Raw genomic sequence first — 17145 nt, 5'->3', positions numbered from 1 at the left:
TCTCTACGCTATCACCCGAGAGCACCCCATTGTCAGCAGACAGGAACACGGAGGCAAAGAATTTGTTGAAGAGTTCTGCCTTGTCTCGTGCGTCCGTCACCAACTGCCCTGCCCCACCCCACCCCACCCCACCCCGTAGGGGTCCAATGTTACCCCAAGACTTCTTACTACCTATATACTTGAAGAAGGACTTTTTGTTATCCTTAATCCCAGAAGCTAATCTAAGCTCCAGTGCTGCTTTAGCCTCCTTTACCAAATCCCTCAAGCTTGGTCAGGGAGGTGTACTCCTCCTCCTTTGTCCCTGCCCCCTGCTTCCACCGCCAGTACACTTTTTTTCTTTGCCCTCAGGCCAGCTTGGATATCTGCGCTCAGCCATGAAGGTTTCTTGGACCCTTTTCCTGCCTTCCTGCGCAGTGGAATTGCGTCCTGCTGTGCCCCAAGGATAGCCTCCTTGAGGAAGTACCACCTTTTCTGGACCCCCATACTAGCTACATCCTGGGCTCTGAGTGCTTCCATGACTACTGCCCTGAGCACATCAAAGTTGGCTTTCCCAAAGTCAAGCATTTGCGCTGTGCTAGTTACCCTCCCCACCTTTCTCTGAATAGCAAACTGGATCATTTCATGATCACTGTCCCCTAGCCTCCCTTGTACTAGCACATCCCCCACCAGGTCATCCCCAGAGGCTAATACCAGATCCAGTATGGTGTTTTCCCTAGTGGGGACGAGTACCTCCTGCATAAGGTGTAGGTCCTGTACGCATGTCAGGAACCTTTGTGAGTGGCTAGACCTGGCCGACTGCTCCTCCCAGTTGACGTCAAGGTAATTCATATTGCCCATGACCACAATGTCCTTTGCACACATGGCCTCCCCAGGCTGCCTGAAAAATTCCAGATCCAGCTCTTCCTCCTGATGTGGTGGCCTGTAGTACGCCCCTACCACCAGATCCCTCTCCCCCTGCCCTCCTTGAAGTTTGACGCACAGGGTCTCAGTTAAGCCTTCCTCTGGTCCCATTTGGAAGGTAGAACTGGTATACTGTTCCCTAACATAGAGCGCAACCCCCCCACCTGTTTTTCCCCTTCCTGTCTCTTCTAAACAACCTATAGCCCTCTATGTGTACTGCCCAGTCAAATGTTTCATCCCACCGTGTCTCTACTTGTCCAACCAGGTCGAATTTACTACTTGCAAGCACGAGAGCAAACTCCTCCTGCTTGTTCCCCATGCTTCTTGCATTAGTGAAGAGACACCTTAATCCCCCCGAGGGAGCCCTGGGCACCCCCCCTTCCTGAGAGACATCTGGTCCCTTGGTACATACCTGAGCTCTTACCTGGGCAGGTCCTACACCTGGTTGAGTCTTTTTTTTCTTGCTCCTGTGGATCCCCATCCCCCAATGAACTTAGTTGAAAGCCTGCCAGAGGCTTTAACTTGGAAAAAGAGTAATTTGCCCAACACTAAATCTGTGTTATGCATGTTCATCAAAGAAATGTGAATTGTAGGCATGTTCATGGCAGGCTGCACAATTCTGGGATCAGATGCTAGAACCAGATTGTGTCATTACCACTTGCAAGTGCAGGGGGAGCTCAGGGTCAGGTATTTATTGGTCCCAGCCTTGGGACAACTAGACCTTCTGTAAATACACCAAATACAAAAATTAAACTATTTCAGGAAATAAATTATTTTTATTTGCTGGATGACCCACTTTCAATGTTTTAAACAATGAATGTTGTTATAAAGAAGATTCTAAAAATGCCTCGTCCAACTGTGTGTTCTGCTGAACTTAGCCCAGTATGAGGTTGTAAAGGATGCTTTCCTTGAAGGTCTAAGAAAATGTATTGGGTAAGGCAGGCAGGATAGAAGTAGTCAGATAGGAATGGCAAATGTGTAAGGTGTCGTCTTTGTTGCGTTTCTCGCATAGGTTCTTCTGGTGAACTGACTGCAAGTGTCATCTTGCCCATCACCATTTTTGGCATCTTGACAAAATACTTTTTAATAAACAATTTTTAAAGCACTCAGTTTTTCCAAATAACTATTTTTAAACCATTGATTGGTCTTGTTAGTTTATTTATTAAAGTAAATCATAAGCGAGAAAATAAGTGGTTAATTTATTATGGCTTTGTTATGAATGGATGATTTTAGTAGTTTATTTTTATATCAAGATGACTTCCAAATGATAATCTCTGAAAAGTAAATTTTCCCTCCCTGTAGAGTTAATAGCTTAAAAATATTAATTTAAAAAATATTCATGTGATATTTATTAATCGTTTTGAACAAACCTTCTGTTTTGTACTAACACACAGTGGGTGTGTCTACATGTACATTAAGCATGCCTAAATTTCATGCGCATTAGGTTACTGCGCATTAAGTGGATTTAGGCAGGCGTCTACACGTTTAGGCATTAAAGTGCATTAACGCTGTGTATCGACTGACTTTAGACTTTAGTGCATCTACATATCCGTTAACATGTCTAAATTTGCTATTTTTCATGCACATTAACAGTGCACATGTGTAGACATGTGCCCTTAATGCACATTAACTTAGGTGAATGCACATTAAGGCATTGTGCGCTTTGTGTTCCTTATTTTAGGGAATGAGGTCATCACTTAGATGGGAAAATTTGTAAGCCAGATTTTCATGCTGGAAAACGGTTGTGGTAATTCAGTAGATAACTCCGAAATATCAAGTTAAATTCTTGAACTGATATCAAGAAAAGCAGTTAAATTAACATACTTGGAATGTTGTGCAGCTGTATGGCATAGTCTCTCAATAGTTGTGAAATGCGAGCCTCCTGTGTGCCTTAAAGATTGTAAATCAAAGGTTTAACAGGTTAACTCCTCTGTGAAAGATGTAGAGTTCACTTGATATAGTTTATTATATTCCAAGTAAAGTAATTCAGTTCTGTATGATCTTCCCAAAAGATGCTTAAGTTGGACATGGTGGTGGTGATCTAGTTGCACATAGAAACTAAAACTTGTTGTTGATAGACGGCTTGTATATTACGTTTTAGATTCTCTTATCCTAATTCTGACTTTTGGTCTTAGAGCATGGTCATTAAGGTCTTTCACTGAAGCCTGTGGGGAATTATTTTATAGGGCTTTTTTGTTTTAAGGTTTGAAATTGTTTTGACCGTAAGTTATTTGATTTAAATAGTTCCAAAACGTTGTATGGAGGTATGAAATGATTGAGTCACTTATTTGTTTCTTATAAAAATCTAACTGCTGAAATTTTAATTTCCAGGAAGAAAAAGGCATAAGATGGGCATCCAGATGGGATTATATTTTGGAATCCATGCCACATACACATATTCAGTGGTTTAGGTGAGGAGACTTTTAGTCCTCAAATACTATAAAGTGGAGAGCGCTTTTTGCTATAGATATTGATTTTTTGAAGCTTTTTTTTTTTTTCCCCCATTCCGCATAGCATCATGAATTCCCTTGTGATTGTCCTTTTCTTATCTGGAATGGTAGCTATGATCATGTTGAGGACACTACATAAAGACATTGCAAGATATAATCAGATGGATTCTACTGTAAGTCTGAAGTTTCTAAAATCACTATTGGAGCTGTTTGTTTAACTTTGAAAAGATGTATGTGTTTGTTGTCAAATGGCATAAACTCGTGTTTTAAAGAATAACCATCATGAACAACTATGAGGTTCTAGTTGATGGTTGTGGGGTTTTTTGTGTGTCTTGTATATGTGTGTTGAACCAGCCTTCTGGACTACTTTCCATTCAGTTTAGGAAACCATAGTTGTAGTTGCCAGTGATTTAAATGTGGTCTTGTGAAATGAAGTTAGGCACTTTTTTGCAAGCCTGCAACCAGTTTGAGCTATGTTGCCTTACTGTAACTCCTCACCTCATTTTTATGTACATTCACAGTGGACTTTGTAATTTTCTATTCATTTTTACAGCGTTGAGCCGTTTAAGAGAATCTACAGGTTTCCCTCGATTTATGCAGTACATGCATTCCCGGAGAACCGTGCATAACATGTAACAAATAGGGATAGGTTCCCATGGCAGCAAGGGAGGGAGGAAGTGAGGCTGGGACTAGGGAAGGGGTGGGGGGAATGGTGCCGCTCCCAGGGCTCCACAAGGGAGCAAAACAGAGGGAACAGAGTGGCACTTGGCCCAGCCACTGTGTAAGTGAAGAGAAGAGACACTGGGGTTTGAAGGGTGATTGCAAGCAGCCATCCCATCGCTGATAGTAAAGAGTAACTATCTGCACATAAGTTAGGAGGCTGTTTAAATATGAGCCAGTTCATTTTTTTTAAAGCCCTGGTGGGGGCTAACCAGGAGTAAGTATGTTGTGACTTATTTGAGTCAGAGGCATATCAAGGACTCTGATGGACTCTGGCAGATTATATGGGCTATAAGACCACACCCAGTGGAATAGGAGAGGGTATAGGGATTGATGGAGCCCTCATTACTAAGGTGGACATAAGGACCAATTGTGCAAGAAGCTTCATACCCAGGCATTTCTTTTTTTTTTTTTCTTTTTCTTTCCTTATCAAGTCGGGGCAGGAAAGTGTGGGTGTGCGGAACATTTCATCAAGAAGGGTCCTGGCAGTCTTCAGCCAGCTGGCCTTAAGAGCATTGACTGCTTTAGTAGAGGGAAAAAAAAGAAAAAAAAGCCTTATCGAGACGGTGATAAACATCTAAGACTAATTTATTACTCTAATTGAGATGAGATGAGATGGACATCAATTACACTTTAGTGTTCCTCGGAAACACTGGGCTGTACCATGCTCCATCTGTCCTCCCAGTTCCTGGGCTCTGCCTGTTTCCACTCACCCCAGTTTCTGGGCTGTATCATGCTGTGGTGTAGGCATCTGGTGTCAGCTGCTCCCGGAGTCACTGCAGCAGGGGCTGAGGTGAGTGGAGACGAGCAGAACTCCGGGTAGAGCCTGGTGCAGCCGCCGGCCCCAGCCTGCAGTGGTAGCCTGCTGTTGTCCTATATGCAGATCCGGGGGCACGGAGCAGGAAGAGGCACCACCTTGCCCCCTCTCCCTGCCCCGTGCCCACTGATGGTTCCCTCTGCAACTGGCACCGGCTGCTTACAGGGCTGCTGCAGCATGGGCTAGGGGGACTGCAGACAAGCTATGCTGCACCCTATGCTGCCCAGGGTTCTGCTTGTTCCCACTCACCCCAGCCCCTGCTGCAGTGGCCCCAGGAGCAGCTGACACCAGTTGCCTGCACCAGGGCAAGGCGCAGCCCAGGAGCTGCAGGGAGTGGGGACAGACGAAGCACTGTGCAGCCTAGCGATTGCAGGCCACTGGCACTGGCCCCACAGCCCTTTTCCCCACCCCTCACAGATTTACCTGCGTGGGTGGGTGGGGCACCTATGCTGATCGCATAAGAGGAGATTTACCTTGCATAGAATGCATCATGGTCTAAAAATGCTCATTGCATAAGAGTGAATTCACATATATAGAACCTGCATAAATCAAGGGTAACCTGTATTAGAAGGCCAAATAATTCAGCAGCTGTATTGACAGAACTGCTAATTTGGTGAAAAAAGAACAAAAACCAAACAACCCTACAAATATTGTACAACCAAAAAAAGATTAAAATTGAAGATTTTTTTTTTCTGAAATCCTTATTTATGGTTCATTTACAGATATCCTAAAAAACATTGGAAAAATAGCAACATTTATTTTCTAAATGAATAAAGCACAAAATATATGATGCAGCTCTGAAGACCCATTACAGCAAGACTTAACTTTTGATTTTCTAAATTTTAAATTAAATGCAAAACAAATGTATATCTTTAAAAGTACTGAAACACTTTTTTCAGAGTTTGGAATCTAATTTTACAAGCCATAGTAAACCAGATTGGTGCTATTAGATATTTGTTTTAAGATTATAATCTTTCCTCTTTTTTAAAGATCTAATTAGTTCATTAAATTGTCCCATACAGATTTGATATTTCCTATTATGTTAGTGAGGGTGAAAGAATAAAAGACCAGCAGTAATTTGTTTTAAAAATGTGCCTGTGTATCACTGATGTCATATAAATTATAAACATTATGAATTTTAAAAAGTGTCTGTGTCTGCATACACAGTTTTAAAACATGATGTTTTAGATTTGGCCATTACCTTAGTTTTGCCTCACTCTGCCCTTGTTTCCATGTCAGCATTGCCTTTGTCCCAATTTCAGGTGTAACTAAAGTTAATTAGTTTTACATGCTTCTGTCAGATCCTGACACTTTTTTATTTTTTGTATTGGTACTGAAAATCTGTCTCAGAAGCTTCTGTATGTATAAATTATCCAAATATTACTCTCTGGAGTGGAATGCATTTGATTTGTGATTGCAGGGTTTTACTGCCTCTTGCACTAGCACTGCAAGTCTAGCGACCCACTGACTATTACAACTTCGAGATCAGGACCAAGCTTCACAAATTTGTCTGTTTTAAAATAGTTACAGCTCTCCATTACTTATAATGGAGCAGTTATAACTACTCAGTTTGCCTTTAGTTGAGATCAGCATCTTTTCATCAGAGTATACCCTGGTGATACTGAGGATACTTTCAGAAAAGATGGTTGCTGCTTTGCTATGTTTGGGAAGCTAATACTGGAAAGAGAGGTATAAAATCATAAGGGTGTGGAGGAACAGTAATGGGGATATATGAACAAAGAGAGGGAGCAATGGATGTGTGTTGGAACTGGAGTATAGAATATGATGTCCCAGCCTGAAGCTTGGCTCCAAGCGATGCAATTGTAAGACTGAGCCTTGGATAGGGGAAAAGGGAGAAAGATAATCAGCTTGATGTTCTATCCTATCTGCTCAGGTCCCTTCCGACCCTACAAACTATGAAGTGTCCCCTGGTAGCAAGGGAAAGGTAAAAGTAGTTTCTCTTGGATAAACAAAGGAGAGGTCCTGGTTTTTTAATACATTTTGACTCTTAAACCCTAGAAGTTAGATGGCTTTCCTCAAATCTTGTAATAATGGTAGTTGGGAAAACAGTGCAGTTGTCTTAATTTTATGTTTTTTTGTATTGTATGCGACTTGGTATGATCCATGGTTTTTTTTTAATGTTTGTGCATGTCAGTATAGTGGATTACTGGGTTTGCAAATTTGTAATGGTTATTACCAAATTTATTGTTTAAATCTTTGTACATCACATACTGATAACTTGCCTAACTAAACATCTCTTTTTCACAATAGTATCTTTTAAATTAAAATTTAATAGATTAAACTGGGAATATTTCCTTTCTAGGAAGATGCCCAGGAGGAGTTTGGCTGGAAACTGGTTCATGGTGACATATTCAGGCCTCCCAGAAAAGGAATGCTGCTGTCTGTTTTTCTAGGATCTGGCACACAGATCTTAATTATGACATTTGTTACTCTGTGTAAGTGATGGGGGTAGGAGATGTTTTAAAAGAAAAGTCACCTTTACAGCTAATGGCATGAAACTATTACTGTATTTACCTGATTCTTAGATGAGTTTGAATTTAAGATGACCCACCAATAATTAGAGTCTAGACTTATGACATTTATAAATTTTGTAATTTTCCATGCCTAGACTCTGATTACTGGGGCATTGTCTTGAATTTTTTCCCCCACACCTCCCCGCTGCTATGGGGGGATTTGTGGGGGCAGGGGCTTAAATAGCCTGACCCTTGTCCTGTGCTGCCTGTACCTCACACCCCCCTGCTGCCTGCACACTTCACACTTGTTCTCCCCAGTGCTGCCTATGTCCCCCATGCCTGCTTCCATCCTTCTCCCCCCACCCTTGCAGTACCTGTGCTTCTTGGTGCCTGCTTCTGCCACTTGCCCTACCCCCCCATGCCTGTGCCCCTTGATGCCTACCCCTCACCATGGTGCTTGTATCCCCTGGCACCTGTCTCCCAACCAGTACCTGCCCTCCATGCTTCCTCCCATTACCTTCTGGTCACAGTTTCAGTTCTGGCTGAAGCCCCACTCCAGCCTGGGATAGGGAGCATGTGCTGGTTCCAGCCCCATCTGGACCACACAATAGCAGCTGCAGTGGCAGCAGCTCTGGCCTTGGAGCCAGCATGTGCTCCATGCTCCCTTCTCCTGGTTGGAGCAGGGGCCCCAGCCAAGCTGTGATGAGAAGATAAAGTGAGGTGGAGAGCAAAGAGCTGAGGTGACCTTGGGGGGAGGAGAGGAGATAGATGCTGCAGGGGGCAGCAACTACAACTCTGACCTCAGGCTTGGTGCTGGAGCTGCAGTTGCTACCCTGCACCGTCTCCCCTCCCTCCTGTGTCCCCTTCTTGAATGTGAATCTAAGAAATTGAGGCTCTTTTTTCCTATGTTGGGTTGGGGGGGAAAAAAAACGTGTCTTTGGATTTGAATATATGGGGTAATTGGAAATGAAAGATTTCTATGTAATATTTGAGGCCAGAATTGGAAACACCTTGTTTGTATCTGTGCAGTAGTTCTGTATATTAATCTTTATACATTTTCAGGATAGAAATATAATGATAGGCATAATATAAGTAATTAAGCATCTTGCATCCTGCTTGTAGTTTTCGCTTGCCTCGGATTTCTGTCTCCTGCTAACCGAGGAGCGCTAATGACCTGTGCTGTAGTCCTGTGGGTGTTGCTTGGAACTCCAGCGGGTTATGTTGCTGCCAGATTCTACAAATGTAAGTGAAAATTATTTAAAGTGAAAGGTTTTAAATTCATTAGTCTAGCTTTATCATCACAACAATAATTATTTTTGTTCTGCATGTTCCCTTGGGCAGCATGGGTAACAAAGATAACTACAGAAAAGAAACATGGAGCACATACATGGTTAGCTTGTTCTTGGTGAAATAAATCTTGAATAAGAATTTTATGACCTTTTTTCAGAGTTCTTATCCTGTTTTGTGTTTTGAGATCTTGTGACTTGCTTTCATTTTTATACACATATACATATTTTTATGGATGGGGAAAAAACAAAGAGCAACATGTTTATACTGAACTGGTGACTTGTAATTCACTGTTTTTTCCTGTACTAAAATATTGCCTTGATTTGCTTAAGTTTTCCTTGGCCATGTTGCCATCTACTTGAAATTATGGCAATTCTGATTTTTCTCTTTTCAGTTCATATTTGTAGTCCCCATCAGGGTGTGCTTCTAATGCGGTCAACAGGGAAATAAATGTAATAAGGTCTCTGACTACGGAGGGACTTCACTTTGGTGTTTTAGTACCTCATTACGGTGGTCCCTCCAGCTGGCCGATCCAAAGTCTGCAGGAAGCTAAGTGGCTCTTCTTGTATGCATAAGATTGGTGGGGGGGAGGGGTGCAGAGGAGACATACCACTCAAAACAGTTTTTCTTTACCTTTGTTTATTCTAAAATACAAAGTGCTTATGAGTGTAAATGGTTGCATGGAGTATTTGGTGCTCAGTTTTCAGGAGTTGTTTCACTATGGATAGATTAGTCCTTGGAAGGAATTCCACTCCCATATTGCAGGTTAACTCAGAGGTAGTTAAGATTTTAATTTTTCCAAGCCATCCTGGAATTTGGGTTGTATATAGCTGGTTTATTTTTGTCTTGCTGTATTACATGCAGGTTGTGAGGGTTGGTGGTACGTAGAGGGTAAGGCGGGGGAGAAATAATATGCTTATTTATGCATGTATGTTTGAGTTGCTCCTGCAGTTGTGGTTTGTACAGGTAGAGAGGAAGGGCTGGGATAAAGCTGAAAGCAAAATGAGGAATTGGGTCTCAGACAGGCTGCCTCGGGTAATGCAACAGAAGTCTGAGGGATTATGGCATTAAACCTAATTCCATATCAGTCCAGTAGTAGGCAACTAATAGATCCCCCAATGTGTTCATTGATTCTGAGAGTCGTGCTTGTTAGCCAATATTTGGATAGTTTTACCAAACTGTTGATGAATAGTTGCAATCCATGACAAATAATGCAGCTAATATACTGAACATCATGTAAATATAAGTAATACGTTACAGTATATATAAAAAAAAAAACACATACAGAATGAAAAAATACAGCTATATATACTTACAAGGAAGGTTCAACTTCTGCTCTTTCAATGATAAAGTAAAAAAGTTGAAAAGAAAAATATAATGTTGATGATGACTACCAGTTCCTACCAAGATGTCAGTTAAGACACTGTAACAGTAATCATTTTTTACTGCTGAAATAAATCATATCATGATGACACAGCAGAGGAAACTATCAGTTTATTTGAATTCAGGCAAGATATTTGAGGGCATACTGACTTAAAGTCGTGCCAGATTTATGAAAATTCTAAAGTGTTTTTTATAAAAATTTTATTTAGACTTTAGATCAGGAGTCAGCAACCCCTGGCTCATGCGCCAGAGCATGGCATGTGAAACCATTTTGTTCAGCATGCTCCTACTCTGGGCAGGCCCCTGCTACCCACCATGGAGCCTGAGCTAGACGTAGCAGGGCATATGTTCTGCTGTGAGCAGCCTGGGCTCTGGGCAGAACCATGCAGCTTGCTGCAGAGACCGGGCTGCTCACCTCAAGTGGCAAGAAGCCCAGGTCCCATGGTGGGTAGTGTCGTCCTGCCCAGAGACTGTTGCAGCAGAAAGCCACAAGGCTGCAAGCAGCTGTACTGAGGTCTGGAGCCCTGTTCTGGTTTGTTGCCAGCGGCAGCTGCAGACACACCTTGGGGTGGACAGTGAGGGACGGGTCTGACTTTTGGTGCCCCCAGCATGCCAACATCTTCCAAGTCCAGGCTGCAAGGACTTTCTGGCACTCAGCCCAAAAATGTTGTCAACTCCTGCTTTAGATGTTACTGCTTAAAAATATTAAGACTCAGGAGGAAGGTATTGCTTACTATGCACAACTTTCTAATTATGATAAGTTGCTCCTGATTTTAAAAAAAATGTTTTACTTTAGCATAGTTCAGTACTTTTCTGACTTTTATACCTATTTTCTAACCATTCCTGCTACCCAACTGAATAAGGGTAAGCCTTGAGTGAATGAGTAAAAGGTTACATTTTCTAAGGTGTGAGTGATTTCCAAATCAAGTTTGCTTTTTAACATAAAGTTCTGAATGCACTATGGATAGGGATCTCCATAAATCGCGCTGGACGTGACCCCCACAGCAGCTCCTTTCATGTTTTTCATTTGCCTTACTGGCAGATCGAGGCAGGGGGCTGGGACCTGCTCCATACCTGCAGCTGTTTCCAAACTGTGTGTCTCAATCACCTGATTGGGCCATGGGGCTGGGACCTGCCCTGACCAGGACAGTTTCCAGCCTCCACCCTGCACGCAGGGTGGAGGCTGGGGAGCCTGTTCCTCACTCAGCTCTACAAGCACAGAGCTGGATTGGGAACAGGCTCCCCATCCCCTGCCAGCAGGGAGCTTCCAGCGCTGGCTCTGCATCATGGGGCCAGCACTGGAAGACCCTTATCTTCCAGCCTGAGCTCTGTGGTTGCAGGACCAGTGCTGGGAGATAAAGGTCTGCCTCGATCTACCAGACCTGTGACTGTGGAGCTACGCAGCCCCCACTCCACAATTATCTTGGAGCAGGGAGACAGTCCCTACTTCGGCTCTGGTGAGGGAGCCTGCCCCAGCAGCAGGTAGCTCCCCAGGAGCAGGGAGCAGTCTCCTGCCCCCTGGTGGACAGCTGACGGGGAGCAGATTTGTTCCCAGATAATTGTCTACATGAACACTGCTGTGCTGTTACTAATTGAAAGTAAATTTGCTATTTGCATTTGTAGGTAGCAGATTTACTTGTAATTAACAAGGCTTACTGTGTAGTAAGCATGTGAATGTGTAGATCCCGTTGACTAGCCACAGCTAGACACCTTTCGAATATCAGAGCTAACTTGGGTGGAATGTAGACATACCCCATAGTGTATTTTAGCTTTGTAGGGAGAGGGGAAGAAAAACAGCAACTTTTTTTACCCTCCTTTATTTACTTGGGATTTTCTAAAATGGTAATCTCTCACTTGCCTGCAACTGAAAAAGCTATGTAGCAGAGGAACAACATGATAAAGGAGGTTTGTTTTAGCAAATTTAATTACATAGTGTATTCCTTTGATCTTAACTTTCAAATTTCAAATGATGAATGGATAGTGCAACAAATTGTAGCTCTTGATGTACCGCTAAAATAAGGTATCGTCTCCATTGATTGATCTATGTATTGATACTGCTAAATGTTATTTTTAATGCAGCGTTTGGTGGTGAGAAATGGAAAACAAATGTCCTGTTAACATCATTCCTTTGTCCTGGGTAAGTTAAGGATGTAATACACATTTAAAAAATTGAATTCTATCTCTGTCTTAGTTAATTTTTCTAAAGCTTTAGTTATGCTTGAAAACAATGTTACATTATTTCTTTGTGGCAGAAAATAACTTGAACAGAAGATACATTTGACACAGACAAATTTGCTAATTACATAACATCTTTTAGCTGCTTTGTAAGTTTCATTTACTCCTGCCACGTGAAAAGGTTGATTAAGTAGTAGCAGTATGACTGTAGTAAGTTTTAGACAGGCACACTTTTTCATTTATTCCTATTTTTACTTTCTAGGCTGTTTCTTTGACCACACTGTAGTTGGTCTTGCATGGTGTCATGCTGTACAAGCACTGTGTTAAATTTTTCTACTTAATCACAGCAAGCAGTCTTCCCCTGAAGTGTAGTTAAGACAAGCATATATTTGAAATTGTTTAGCTGTAGCGTCAGCTCCTGCTGGAGTTCAATCCCTCTAGATTAAGGAAGAAAGGCTGGTTTGACCTCTTGGTTTTGTTATATTCTGTGCATCAGAATATATATCTGATTGTAACATCATATTGACACTAAAATATGAACATAGTAATACAGTTTTGATAATGTTAAAATTAATGTTTTTGGGCATCTCTGGGGGTTTTTTTGTTTTTTTCTTTTAAGCATGTTGTATATTTTTCAGAATTGTATTTGCGGATTTCTTCATCATGAACCTAATTCTTTGGGGAGAAGGTTCTTCAGCAGCTATTCCATTTGGTACTTTGGTTGCTATTTTGGCACTTTGGTTTTGCATATCTGTGCCATTGACATTTATTGGCGCCTACTTTGGTTTTAAGAAAAATGTAAGTGATTTATTTGTACATTCTGCACCATACTGTCATATGGTAATATACAAGGCAAAAGTTTTGGCAGGGCTATGAGACAAGATTCAGCTCTAACCATAACTGAATCCCTTAGCATTGCCGTAAGCAACTAATTTAGGATTCTACTCTTTCGTCAAATTCCTTAGGCATTTGTTTAATCAAACAGGTTTTTTTTTAGTTTAATGTTACATGTTAGCATTAGTTACTCTGGTCAGTAGATCTGACTCCTGGGCTGCTTCAGAGCAAACACTGTTTTGGGAACATAGTTGGTCTCATTTGATCTCTCTGATTCCCAGCAAGATTTAGTGCTACGATAAGATATGAGGGAGACTGCTTATCAGTGCCAGACTTTCCTTTCTTATATCTTTTATTCTGAAAAGAAATGTTTCTACTGAGGTGGGACATTTAGCAATTCCCTTGCCTAAATGAGTATTGTTATTGAACCTCCCTCCTGATGAATTTATTTGTAATTAGCAGGGATCCTGGCTATCTCTGTTTTAAAAAAACAAACAAAAATTCTCTGATAAAAATCCAGAATTCTCTAACTAAAACCCCCCAAATCCATATTTTTCTGCGATTTTAAATGAAACGCCACTATATATGTATCAGTTGGATACAGTGTTTTATTGATATCTATAATTTTTTAAGCAAATTGGAAGCCTAGGAGTACCTTGATCATTATAATAAAATCAATTCTAAATACAGTAAAAGCTCTGCTATCTGGCATCCCCCGGGTATGGGGGTTGCCAGACAACAAAATATGCTGGTAAATTGAGTGGCCCAGGCCGCCGTTTCTCCTGCCATGTCTGGGGCATCCTGTTGCCCCTCCTGCAGCATCACCACCCCTCCTGCGGGCTCTGCAAGACAGGGAGCCAGGCCTTGTGCCCCCAGGGTGTGGGGGCTTGGCAGCACAGGCTGCTTTGCCCCAGGCCCTGGAGGCTTGGAGAAACTGGAAGTGCCACAGTGGGCACTTTCAGTTTCACTTCATCTTACAAGCTGGCATGCTCAATTAAACGGCATGCCGGCTTGTAAGATTTTGGTTAACAGAAATTTTACTGTACCTATATATTTTCGTGTTCAATTTTGTTTATTTATCATAGAAAATTAGAGCTCTCCCTGCCCCTTCACTCACCAGGACACAATGTCAACTGCAGCTCTCCCTCCTGCTGCTTTTATGGCACTGAGCAGTCCTGATATGTTAGTGGCCTGCCCCTGCCTGTCTTGTTGCCCCTCACTCCTGACCTGCTACCCCCTGGCCCTGCCAGGGCCCCTCACTCCCAATCCACAGACCTCCCACTCTCCCCAACTGTGGTGGTGCCCTTGACTCCCAACCTGCTGTTCCCAGCCCCCCAGTGTAGGGTCGGAGGTGGGTGTGTGGGCACAGGCATTGGGGTGGGAGGTATGGGAAAGCACATGCCCCGACTCCAGATTTCTGCACCCACAGTGGGGCATGGGGCTGCAACCTGGCTCAACTGGCACCAGGCAGGAGCAGCCTCTGCAGCCCAGTGGGCAGGACCCAATACAAGAGAGAGTGTGAATCACATATTAGATCCTATCACACCTTTACCTACATGAGTAGAGGGGGGCTTAAAGAGGTCAGTTGTTATACTTTTTTGGGTAGCAATCTTTCAGAAAATGGTTTGTGTTTGGCCTGAGGTTGTTGGTAATTTGACTTGGAGAACATAGCCATATGGTAAGTGATATAATGGGCCCAATTACTTACTAAATACACATTTCTGTGGCTTTTGTTCCTAAAAGAGTCAATATTAAAGTAAAAGTGGTGATGTAGTTAATATATTCAGAAATCTCTTATTTTCTTTAAAGGCTATTGAACACCCAGTTCGCACTAATCAAATTCCTCGTCAGATTCCTGAGCAGTCATTCTACACAAAACCATTACCTGGTATTATTATGGGAGGTATTTTGCCTTTTGGGTGCATCTTTATACAACTTTTCTTCATTCTAAATAGCATCTGGTAAGTGAATTGTAAGATTTTTTTTTTTTTCCTTTTGAAGAAATTCTTATTTAGAGAGCTTGACTCCACTTTCTGTTGTTTTCTAAAGTATTGTTTCAGTAATAAGAAATGCAGATGTTAGTCATCTTGATATTTTGCATCCTGGAAGGCACACTGTGCTGATTACTGTTGCCCAGCAGTATAGAGAAATGACTGTGTGATATATTTAGCTTACAGATGACCTGCAGTATTCAGACAGTTAGATTTCTCACGCTACTTCTGTGTATTCATGTAGAAGCGCCTCTGAAACTGTCATATACTAGGTATTTGAAAATAGTTACCAAGAAATTAAATGGACGTATGATCTATAAAACAAAATTTGGCATAGTATTACTGCTGAGAAGCAAGGACTTGGTTTTCCTTTCTTTAAATCTTCATAAAGGTATCAAAGAGTAATTTCCTTAACTACTCAACTAACCCACCAAATCCTAAGTGAATTTTGATGTGTACTCAGAATGCGGTAGCTAATTGCTCTGCGGAGAGGAATTTCCCTTTAGCACAATCTTTAAACTGTTGCTGAGCACTGACTGCGTGCTTATATTCAACATAGGTTGACCTACACGCTTTGGTGTTTCTTTCTGTTTTACCACTCTGCATCTTTTGAAGTGTAGGTTGATGGTCCAGACCCATGGAAATCAATTGTGAAGCTGTAATTGATGTCATCAGAGCCAGGATTTTACCTGGGATGTCCAGTCAGTTCTTCTCTCATTAGGCCCCCAAATAGTAGAAGGAAGTTCTCAGTTCTGATCTTGTCTGGTTATCATTTTAGAACTGTAAAATTCCATATTTACGGTTTGGAAAGCAAAGGATGAGATGATTTCTACTAACTATCCACATTAATGAAACCAGTGGATAGTGGGAGGGGAAAATTTATTATTTAAACTAAATTAAGAATGAATGTTGTGCTATTTCTTTATATAATTTAATAATGTAACAATATAATATATAAGCAACTATCCTTTGGATTCTATTGCAATATATTTTATATTATTACATTAGAGACCTTTTATGGAGAGAACTATTTTGGAAGAAGATACAATTTATTTTAAAATTTTGTTCTTTGCTTGTTTATAGGTCTCATCAGATGTACTATATGTTTGGCTTCTTATTTCTGGTGTTTATTATTTTGGTCATTACGTGTTCTGAAGCCACAATATTGCTCTGCTATTTCCATCTGTGTGCAGAGGTAAGAGATTCTTTGCTACTTGCAGGTTATATTTTCAGGATGTTTTGACTATATTAAATTTTCATACTTGGAAATTGAGCAGTACAGAATTTAACAGAAGTAGGATAATTAAAGTTTATTAAAATATAATTGGATGACTTCCTATCACTGCTGTCTGGCACAGATTAGTACAGATATTGATATTATGAATACACATATGCTCTAAAAATACCAGTAAGCTAGAGAGTTGTGTAACTGAAAATGGGCTGCCTACTTTCTGAAGAAGTCTGTTGACTAATTTGAAATAATTTACTTTTGTCAGTGTGGGGTTTTTTTGCATGCATTTAGGACCCTTTGTCTTGTGTTACTTGGGATTGAAGGATTTGGGTTCATATCTTGAGCTTCTCATTTGTATTATGAATTGCAGTTTGTTTGTTTGAAATTTTGTCTCTAGCAGGTTAATCTGAAAAACCCAGTAATTAATAAATTAGCAGTAGAAGTTCCTCTGTTCTGAATTCAGCAAGTTCAATTTTTTATATAATCATGACACATCAATGTGTTTTCCTCCTTTTCTAGGATTATCATTGGCAGTGGCGTTCATTCCTTACTAGTGGCTTCACAGCAGTTTATTTTCTTATATATGCAATCCACTATTTCTTTTCTAAACTACAAATCACAGGAACAGCAAGCACCATTTTGTACTTTGGTTACACCATGATAATGGTTTTGATCTTCTTCCTCTTCACAGGTAATTATACTGTAATCTAAGTTCTTAATATTATTCTTTGTATTTCTAGTTGTTTACAGCAGACACTAGAAAAATCATAAATACAGGTGCATGAATCTGCATGCAAAAATAATAGTAACCCCTTACTTTCCTAATCCTTGAGCTCTTATTTTTTTTTGCTGTTAGTGCAGTACTGTGACCAAAGCGTCATCT

The 17145-nt window shown here is 41.2% G+C and overlaps 1 protein-coding gene across 1 annotated transcript in view; it reads left to right on the top strand.

Moving 5' to 3' along the window:
• The window catches only part of TM9SF2 (transmembrane 9 superfamily member 2), a 45873-nt gene that overhangs the window by 23865 nt on the left and 4863 nt on the right, over nt 1-17145 (top strand). The window contains exons 8-16 of the mRNA XM_019529706.1: nt 3232-3311; nt 3415-3523; nt 7211-7343; nt 8484-8603; nt 12111-12168; nt 12845-13004; nt 14850-15001; nt 16115-16226; nt 16782-16953. Coding sequence (XP_019385251.1) covers nt 3232-3311; nt 3415-3523; nt 7211-7343; nt 8484-8603; nt 12111-12168; nt 12845-13004; nt 14850-15001; nt 16115-16226; nt 16782-16953 — 1096 coding nt within the window. The remainder of the gene's footprint in view (nt 1-3231; nt 3312-3414; nt 3524-7210; nt 7344-8483; nt 8604-12110; nt 12169-12844; nt 13005-14849; nt 15002-16114; nt 16227-16781; nt 16954-17145) is intronic.

The sequence above is a fragment of the Crocodylus porosus genome, unplaced genomic scaffold (assembly GCF_001723895.1).
Source record: "Crocodylus porosus isolate Cpor-Errol unplaced genomic scaffold, CroPor_comp1, whole genome shotgun sequence".
Classification (NCBI taxonomy): domain Eukaryota; kingdom Metazoa; phylum Chordata; order Crocodylia; family Crocodylidae; genus Crocodylus; species Crocodylus porosus.
This window is presented reverse-complemented; position numbering and strand designations above follow the sequence as displayed.